This window comes from Helianthus annuus, chromosome 6 (genome assembly GCF_002127325.2).
Source record: "Helianthus annuus cultivar XRQ/B chromosome 6, HanXRQr2.0-SUNRISE, whole genome shotgun sequence".
Classification (NCBI taxonomy): Eukaryota; Viridiplantae; Streptophyta; class Magnoliopsida; order Asterales; family Asteraceae; genus Helianthus; species Helianthus annuus.
The window spans coordinates 82,961,911-82,972,113 of record NC_035438.2 but is presented as its reverse complement, the minus strand read 5'-3'; the positions used below and the strand labels follow the sequence as shown (position 1 = coordinate 82,972,113).

At 35.7% G+C, this 10,203-nt stretch overlaps 1 protein-coding gene across 1 annotated transcript; it reads left to right on the top strand.

The window, feature by feature from the left end:
- Nucleotides 1-351: 351 nt before the first annotated feature.
- On the top strand, nt 352-8,266 carry LOC110886455 (CBL-interacting serine/threonine-protein kinase 14). Its single transcript, XM_022134262.2, has 2 exons — nt 352-1,296; nt 7,527-8,266. Exons 1-2 carry the CDS (start codon nt 436-438, stop codon nt 7,980-7,982), a joined length of 1,317 nt encoding a protein of 438 aa, XP_021989954.1. The 5' UTR covers nt 352-435; the 3' UTR covers nt 7,983-8,266.
- Nucleotides 8,267-10,203: the final 1,937 nt, after the last annotated feature.

Below are 10,203 nucleotides of genomic sequence, written 5' to 3'. Positions count from 1 at the left end.
TACATTCCTCACCCATAGCTAACCAAGCACACGTATAAATCGATTAATAAAATTAGCTATATGGGAAAATTGAAATACAATGACACATATGATAACATTTTTAATGAGAAGAAAACAATAATACGTTCACTATCACCGATTACTTATATTAGATTCTATTAAGATTCATAGAAAAATAACACCTAACATGAGTAGTTTATTTTTGTGCCCTTTTGTAATATCCATGCGTTCTTTGTGGATCCCAAAGGTTGAATACTCGAATCGTTTTCAATTTTCTCCAAGCAAGATATTTTATTTTAATAATTGATTAATTATATATAACCAATTAAAAAACAATCCAAGAATCAAAATAAATACGGAGAGATGTCTTTACGTTAATCCAACACACCCTTTTAAGCACAACAAAATCTACTCAATAATATTCAATTTTATGCCATGACGCCGGCGCTAGCAGAATATTCCGACGAAGAACTGCAAACGCCGGCGCCGAAAACCCTGTTCGGTAAATACGAGTTAGGAAAGCTTCTCGGCTATGGAGCTTCTGCTAAGGTTTACCATGGTTGGGACGCTGTATCAAAACAAAGTGTCGCCATTAAATCTATGAACAAGCAGAGAATTGTTACGGGTGGTTTAGCCACGCATGTTAAGCGTGAGATCGCAGCCATGCGGCGGCTAAACCACCCGAACATTGTTCGCATGCACGAAGTGCTGGCGAACCAGAAGAAAATATATTTCGTATTAGAGTTTGCGGAAGGTGGTGATCTCTTTTCTAAAGTGGCTAAATGTCGTTTTAGTGAAGATCTCAGCCGGAAATATTTTCAACAACTTATCTCCGCCGTCGGATACTGCCACTCCCGCGGTGTTTACCACCGTGACCTAAAGTTGGAGAATCTCCTGTTGGATGAGAAATGGAACTTGAAAGTTACGGATTTTGGATTATCTGCGGTGACCCATCGTAGGAGGAGTCCGTCTGCATCATCAGACGGACTCTTGCATACGATGTGTGGTACTCCGGCGTATGTTGCGCCGGAGATTTTAGCGAAGAAAGGTTATGACGGCGCGAAGGTGGATATATGGGCGTGTGGTGTCATCTTATACGTTCTTAGTACCGGTTATTTGCCGTTTAATGATTCGAATGTGATGGTGATGTATTTGAAGATTTGCAAAGGCGAAATTAGGTTTCCGAAATGGATGTCTTCGGAGCTAAAGCGGTTCTTGTCGCGACTTCTTGACACGAATCCTCAAACGAGGATTACTGTCGATGAGATTGTTAAGGATCCGTGGTTTAGAATTGGTGTTAAAAGATACTGGGCTGTTCATTCAATTTGGGTTATACTGTTTTATTTATTGGGCCTAATATGTGGGTTGTGTCTACTGATCGTTATTATTGTTTAAGTTGTTATAACAGATTCATGGGCCAGATATTTTGGAGGTAGTCCGTTGTAACTTGCAGGGGTGTATTTTGGACAATCTGATACTTCATGGTGCTAAGTGAATCTGTTGATCAGCAGGAGTATAAAAGTCACTTTCTCTCTCATTTGATCATTATTCACTCCCAATTATTGTTACGTTTCTCTGTTTAGATCTAGGGTTTGTTATCTCCGGTTGTATCTCCGGTTGTACTTTGTCTTCTCTCATCTGTTGGAGAGATCTGCTGTACTTGTTGGTATAGATGATCATCAGTGGATGATCATCAAGTCTGGTTGTATCGTTCCTCTTTGTATTGATCTTACGATTGTAAGATCTAGGGTTTGGGGGGTACTTTTTTGGTTTGGGTTAAATAAGATTTTGTCACTTTGTTTTGTCGCTATTTTGTGTTGTTCTTGTTGTTTCTGTTATTGAATCATCACAATACCATTGTTTTTAACATGGTATCAGAGCCTTGAGCTCCTGTTGATGATCTGTTTGTATATCCGCTGCATTTGGTCTTGTGTTTTCTGATTAGTTTCTTTATTGTTGTTTAGGGTTTCTGTGCTCGGAAACTTGTGTTGATATCAGATCTGGTTAGATCTGGTTGTTCTTGGTGGTGATTGGACTAAATCCTAGCTAAGGGTTGGCTGGTTGTTAACAGATCTGGTTAGATCTGTTCACTATCTGAAGGATCTTTGTACCCTCTTCTTGTCAAGACTTCTGTGTTGGTCTCTAGATCCTTAGAAGATCTAGGGCAAACTGACCAGAAGGGTTATCTTGTGGTTTCTTGCATCAGATCCAGTAGTTCTTGAAAACTACAGATCTGGTGATCTTTGAAGGTTTTATTGCACCCACTGTAAGCTGGTTCTATCTCTCTTTTTTATTTCTGTTGATTGGAGTAGTTGAAGTCGGGGTAGTGAGGACCGGCACATATATTTGTTATTGGTTGTTATTGATTGTCTAGGGTAGATTGGCTTCTGAGTAAAGGCTTGTCCAGGCACCTATTGAGTGATGAACCTGGAATCTGGTCCCTGACTCAGTTTCGCCATAGTGTTTTTTTTTTGGCTGTTTTGTCTTTTGTTCTGTGTGTTTGCTGGTGTTTACCTGCTGGTGTTTGTTTGTATATCTGGTGTCTTATTATTGTTTGTCATTATGCCTCCTGAACCTGCTCCTAGTACTTCTCAGACTTTGATTGGTAAATTGGATATAGGAGATCCATTGTACTTACACCCTAGTGACTCCAGTAGTTTAACCATTGTTAGTGTTAAACTCAAAGGTACTGAGAATTATGCTGTGTGGTCTAGTGCTATGAAGTTGGCTTTAGAAGCTAAAAACAAGTATGGGTTTATAGATGGTAAGGTGGAAAAGTCTAAGGATGATGAGATATTAGCTGCTCAGTGGGATAGATGCAATTCTGTTGTACTTACTTGGTTATTGAATTCTGTTTCAGAAGAGTTGTTTCTTGGTCAAGTTTTTTCTAAACTAGCTTCTGAAGTTTGGACTGATTTAAAAGAGTCTTTTGATAAGATTGATGGTTCTGTTGTCTATGATCTGTATAAGAAAATAAACTGTATTGCTCAAAATGGTAGTACTGTTGCTGAATACTATAATAAGTTGACAACAATGTGGAAGCAGTTTGATGCAATGCTTCAACTGCCTTCATGTTCTTGTCAAGCTGCTAAGGACTATAATGACTTCTCTGCTCTTATAAAGTTAATGCAGTTTCTCATGGGGCTTGATGATATCTATCAACCTGTGAGAACTAATATTTTAACAAGAGAAACATTTCCATCAGTTAAAGTTGCTTTCTCTATTGTTTCTAGAGAGGAGTCACATAGACTCTCAAGTAGTGGTTCTAAGAGTCAAAGTGTCTCTTATGTGGCTAGGTCTAATCAATCTAATCAAAACACATCAAAAAGAAATTTTAGAGGACCTAATTCAAATCTAAAGTGTACTCATTGTAATATGATAGGTCATACTGTTGATAGGTGTTTTGAAATAATTGGTTATCCACCTGGTATGAAAAAAAGGGGTAATATGTCTTTTGGTAAAAATAATGGTAATAATACTAGTAGGTCTGGTATGTCTTCTGGTCCTTCTAGTTCTGCTGTGTCTGCTTTGCCTTTTACTCCAGAACAGATTGCAAAGCTAATGAGTTTAGTTGGTGAAAAACCTGATGGGGATCAGGAGAAGTCCAATATGGGAGGTATGTCTGCTTGTATGTCTGGTTTTTTGAGTTGTTCTAGCAGTGTGTGTTTTAGTCATGAATATAATTGGGTTGTTGATTCAGGTGCTAATCAGCACATGATTAAAAGTGATAAGGACATGTTTAATTGCATAGATGTGTCTGAGTGTGGGTTAAAAGTTGGTCACCCAAATGGAACAAGTGTTAGTGTGTTAAAAATTGGTGATCTTAAATTGATTAACAATGTTATTATAAAAGATGTTTTTTATGTTCCTGGGTATAGTGTCAATTTATTGTCTGTTCACAAGTTAGCAAAAGACAATAAAATAGCTGTCTTGTTTAATGAGAACAACTGTATGTTACAGGATTTGAGGTCAAAGAAAATTCTGGTGATTGGTAGGCAAGAGAATGGGTTGTATTTTGTTGGTAGAAATGGTAATTTTGCTAATTTGTGCTTTAATAGTTCTGTTAAATCTGATCTTTGGCATAGTAGGTTAGGTCATCCGTCTGATCAAGTTTTGGCTGTGTTAAAAGATAGTTTGGATGTTAAAATTGTTGAACATAATCCTTGTGAGGTTTGTCACAGGTCCAAACAGGTTAGGGTTCCTTTTCCTTTGAGTGATCATAAGTCAAAGGAATTAGGGGATCTAATACATTTGGATTTGTGGGGACCTTACAAGGTGTCTAGCTATGAAGGTTATAAATATTTTCTAACTGTTGTTGATGACTTTACTAGAACTGTTTGGTGTTATATGCTTAAAAGTAAAGTTGAAGTGTTTGAAAATTTGAAATACTTTTATGAACTTGTATTAACACAGTTTAAAAAGAAGGTAAAGATGTTTAGAAGTGATAATGGTACAGAATTTATAAATAATCAAATGAGTACATTTTGTAAACAGAAAGGTATTGTGCATCAGACTTCATGTTCATATACCCCACAACAGAATGGGGTAGTTGAACGTAAGCACAGACATCTTTTAAATACAGCCAGAACTTTAATGTTTCAGAGTGGCCTTCCTTTAAGATTTTGGAGTGACTGTGTGCTAACTGCTGTGTATATCATTAACAGGCTGCCGTCTTCTGTGTTAAGTGGAAAGAGTCCATATGAGCTAATGTTTGGTTTTAGACCCTCTCTGTCTTATTTTAGAAATTTTGGGTGTCTTTGTTTCAGTACTAATTTGAATGAACCTGACAAATTTGCTTATCATGCTGATAAGTGTGTTTTGATAGGGTACTCTAATGTAAAAAAGGGTTATAAACTTTGGAGTATAGATGAGAAAAAGGTTTTTTTCTCTAGAGATGTCAAGTTTTATGAACATGTGTATCCTTTTAAGTCTAAACAAATTAATGGTGAAGTTAATATTGATAACAGTTTAAACTTGATAAACTTTTTTGATAAAAATGAAACAAATTCACCTGAGTTTTCTTTAACTCCCAATGATGAAGAGGGTACTACTGATTCTCACGACACAGTCAGTGATGATCAGCAGCCAGGTCCCTCTACGTCTGCCGCTCCTGGTCTAAGTAGTTCAGGTCATAACTTAGGTTCTAGTGTAGAAGGTAGTAGTAGTAGGGAGTCTGGCAGGGCAGAGGACACTGTTGTGTCGACTGATGAGATCAGCCCAGCTGAGGGAAATTTAGAAGGTCTTAGACGGTCTTCTAGAAATGTATCTTTTCCTAAAAAATTCCAGGATTTTGTGTTAAGTGGTAATGTGAAATATGATATTAATAAAGTTGTGAATTATGCATGTTTATCTGCTGAAAATGTGAGCTTTATTAGTAAACTAAGTAAGTCAACTGAACCCAGTTGTTATAATGAGGCTTCAAAGGATTCTAAGTGGGTCGAAGCAATGAACCTTGAAATGGAAGCCTTAATGCGGAATAACACTTGGGAACTTGTTGACTTACCTAGTGGTAGGAAACCCATTGGATGTAAATGGGTCTACAAGATTAAGTATCGGTCTAATGGTGAGATTGAGCGCTATAAAGCGAGGTTAGTTGCTAAAGGGTATAACCAACGGGAAGGGATTGACTTTGGTGAAACCTTTTCACCGGTAGTCAAAATGGTTACTATAAGATGTGTCTTGAGCTTGGCTGTTCAGTATAATTGGTCATTGTACCAATTAGATGTAAATAATGCGTTTTTATATGGCTCAATATCGGAAGATGTTTATATGACTCTTCCTGAAGGTTATTATAGCAAAAATGAGTCTAAGGTTTGTAAATTAGTTAAGTCTTTGTATGGGCTGAAACAGGCCCCTAGAAAGTGGAATGAAAAGCTAACTGATGTTTTGCTTGGTATAGGGTTTGTTCAAAGTTCTTGTGATCATTCGTTGTATGTTTTATCCAAGCCCTCTGTATTTGTTGTGTTACTTGTGTATGTTGATGACATAATTGTAACTGGTAATAATGATTTGGAAATCAATAAAGTGAAAACTTTGCTTAGTAATAATTTCCAAATTAAAGACCTGGGAATACTAAAGTATTTTCTTGGTTTGGAAGTTGTATATGATAAAAGTGGGCTGTGTTTGAATCAGCGTAAATATTGTTTGGAGTTGTTAGCTGAATTTGGGTATCTTGGGTGTAAACCTGTAAATACTCCAATAGAGTTGAGTCATGTTGTGAATAAGAGGGCTGAAAGTGATAGGACTGAGTTGATTGATATTACCAATTATCAAAAATTGATTGGTAAGTTAATCTATTTGTCTATAACTCGTCCTGATATTAGTTATTCTGTTCAGTACTTAAGCCAATTTATGCATAAGCCATTGACTGTTCATTTGAAAATTGCCTTAAGGTTGTTACGGTATCTAAAACTTAGTCCAGGTAAAGGTTTAATGTTCAAAAAGAGTGGTAGTTTTGATCTGTCCTGTTATGCAGATTCTGATTGGGCTAAATGTTTGGATACTCGTAAGTCTGTCACTGGTTTCTGTATATTTTTGGGTCAAAATCTTGTTTCGTGGAAAAGTAAAAAGCAATCCACGGTTTCAAGATCGACTGGTGAAGCTGAGTACCGTGCCATGTGCTCAGCTACTTGTGAACTTGTGTGGATTGTGAATGTTTTAAATGAGTTGAATGTCAAATGTAGTCTTCCAATACAAGTATTTTGTGATAGTAGTGCAGCTATGTCAATAGCTGCAAATCCTGTGTTTCATGAGCGTACGAAACATTTTGAGATTGATTTGTATTTTTTAAGAGAGAAGGTGTCGAATGGTTTCATTGTTACAACAAAGGTTGAATCCGAGGATCAACTGGCAGACATCTTTACAAAAGGGTTGAGTATTACTCAACATAATGGTTTTTGTGATCGTTTGGGATTATTGGATTTGTTTAAACCCAATTGAATGAAGGGGGAGTGTTAAAAGATACTGGGCTGTTCATTCAATTTGGGTTATACTGTTTTATTTATTGGGCCTAATATGTGGGTTGTGTCTACTGATCGTTATTATTGTTTAAGTTGTTATAACAGATTCATGGGCCAGATATTTTGGAGGTAGTCCGTTGTAACTTGCAGGGGTGTATTTTGGACAATCTGATACTTCATGGTGCTAAGTGAATCTGTTGATCAGCAGGAGTATAAAAGTCACTTTCTCTCTCATTTGATCATTATTCACTCCCAATTATTGTTACGTTTCTCTGTTTAGATCTAGGGTTTGTTATCTCCGGTTGTATCTCCGGTTGTACTTTGTCTTCTCTCATCTGTTGGAGAGATCTGCTGTACTTGTTGGTATAGATGATCATCAGTGGATGATCATCAAGTCTGGTTGTATCGTTCCTCTTTGTATTGATCTTACGATTGTAAGATCTAGGGTTTGGGGGGTACTTTTTTGGTTTGGGTTAAATAAGATTTTGTCACTTTGTTTTGTCGCTATTTTGTGTTGTTCTTGTTGTTTCTGTTATTGAATCATCACAATACCATTGTTTTTAACAGTATAGTGACGCAGAGTTATGTTCGGATCATTTCGAGATGAAAGATGTCGAGGAGGGTGGCTGGAATGGTGGTTTGAAGAGTTTGAATGCTTTCGATATAATTTCGTATTCGTCTGGGTATAATCTATCGGGTTTGTTCGGTGGCCGAGATGGCGCAGAGATGTTTCTATCGACGGTTGCGCCGGAGATGATAATCGCGAAGGTGGTGGTCGCAGCGGAGCAAGAGAGGTTGAGGGTGGCTAAGAAGAAAAAGGGGTGGGTGAAAGTTGACGGGGGGCATACTCGTAATTTCACGTTGACATTGGAGGTTAAACGGTTGACTGTGGATATAGTTGTGGTTGAAGTAAGGTGGAGAGAGTGCGAGAGTGAACCGGGTCCAGAAATATGGAAATGTAGGCTTAGGCCGCATTTGAGCGGTTTGATCTATCGACCGGATGGTCCGGTTGGTAGCGACTGAAAGTAGCAGGTAATACCTTCTGTCCTATGAAGCAATGTTTTAAAAATCGGTTCAAACTGGCTGGTTGTACCTGTTGAACTATCCGGTTCACCCGGTTAAATCGTCTAATACACCAAGTTAAATAGTTTCTAAGCCAAACTTAGTACGATATAAAAACTGGATTAAAACATTGCTATGAAGTAACGGCGATGGAGAAGGTATAAAATCGTATATATTGGAATGTATTGTATTTGAAATTGAGTGTATCTGTGTTGGCGAATTTTAAAATGCTACATTTGATGTAAAACTTGTATACTTGTATGTGTGTCATAAATAAAACTTTTATAGAAATATTTTTTTTTGTTTGTTATTTTAATTTTTAAATAAAATTATCAATATGCTTTTTGGGTTATGCTCTCTTTTCCGATCCACTATAACTTTCGACCACCAAATGATTACCTTACCCTACTTCGTTAGTGGCGACTTTCCTATTTATCAACACTAGCATGTTTGTCTTGATTTTTAGGTTATTTTATTTGAAAATTTAAAACAGTATTCGGATATTCGAATTTGAATTCGAAAAAATAATTCAAAATAAAAAAATATAATTTGAGTGGATTAAATATAAATTAAATTATAAGAAAAAACTAAATAAAATAAAATAATATATCTATCAAATAAAAGTTATTTCTCTTTTCCAAATAAAAGATAAATAAAATTCAAATTTAAATATTCAAGTAGTACCTAGAACTCTAGAGGGAAGATATGTAGATTATGTGTAGTGGTACACATGAATAATACTTCACGCTTGGTTGTTTTGCATCATGTGTAGTTCAATCATCAATTGGGCACTACGGGGCATTTTTCATAAATGGGTGTAGTGAGGATGTGAGCGTTACAAGGCATTATGTTAACAGTGTTGTAATAGAATTAAAAATAACCATCAAAAATATTTTATTGGCCACCATCTTCTCAATCAGACGTTTTATTAAGCACACCCAACCCAAAAAAACCATAAAAAACGCCCCTGGGGGCAGTTCGGAGCATTGGGCGTTTTATAAGGGAAAAACGCCAAAAAATCCCTACTACAGATGGTTTTACAGAAATCATATTTCTAACTATCACAACATAACAAACATATAACTATATAAGTTTATTAGTTAGAAAAGTCAATCTAAAGTTGTATATATCTTTATATCTAGAAGGTACAAATAGAACAAAAGATGATCATGAAAAAAATCTCAATAATGCAAATGAGATTTAGTGATATATTACACATAAAAATCGAAACATAATTAATTAAAACATTATACAGGAAAAACTTACAACCTCTAATCTCTATGCTATTTTAAAGGGCCCTTTATTCATTTTGATAAAATGTAACAATGGGATTTGAGAAGTTTTTTTGGAATAAATAATTTTCCAAGAAATGAAATTATTTTCTAAATATTAAAGATGTGATATACACTTTTAAGAACTAAGCTAGTGATAAAATAACAAAGTTATGGTTTATTTGGTAGTCTTTTAATGATTCTATTAAGAGACAATCTCTAAATTGGTCAGAGGTAGAATGTGTTTGATAGAATTTTTTGAAAACTTCGATATATTTTCAAACCAGATCTCTTATTTTCAAATTGATTACACTATACATTATAGATTAATTATACTCATATGAGATACTTTTGATGCTAACATTCTTGACGTCATATTTCAATGAGGTCTTCAATTTTTTGACATAATGAACATGTTTGCAACTTCCTCATCTGATGCTGATATCAGCCCAATCATGTTTATCTGCCCTTATGCACAATCCTTTTTTGTCTTTAGATCTTGCTTGTCTTTTTATCAACAATTGTTTGTAACTTGTAAGGAAAATTCATACAACAATTAAGAGAACACGCTATCAGATTGAATAAAGAAAGATTATCCTATCAACGATATACATGAGACTCGCTCAATTATAAGATAATTTCTCATAAAAATTGATATATCATGTCAATCACGAAATGATATGAAGAGGTATGTCCTCAAATAATTGAATGTCTTCTCATAATATTCTCGTAACCGTTTTTCGACATATCACGCAGTCTATTCAGATTCTGCTTAAATGAGTTGGAACAAACCAATCATGACTTGTCCAAGTTGCAATGCAGTCTGAACATTACATACCTGATAACGAATTCATCCTTAGATGTGACTGTTGCAACTTTTATCATAACTTGAACAAAAACATACCTTGAAT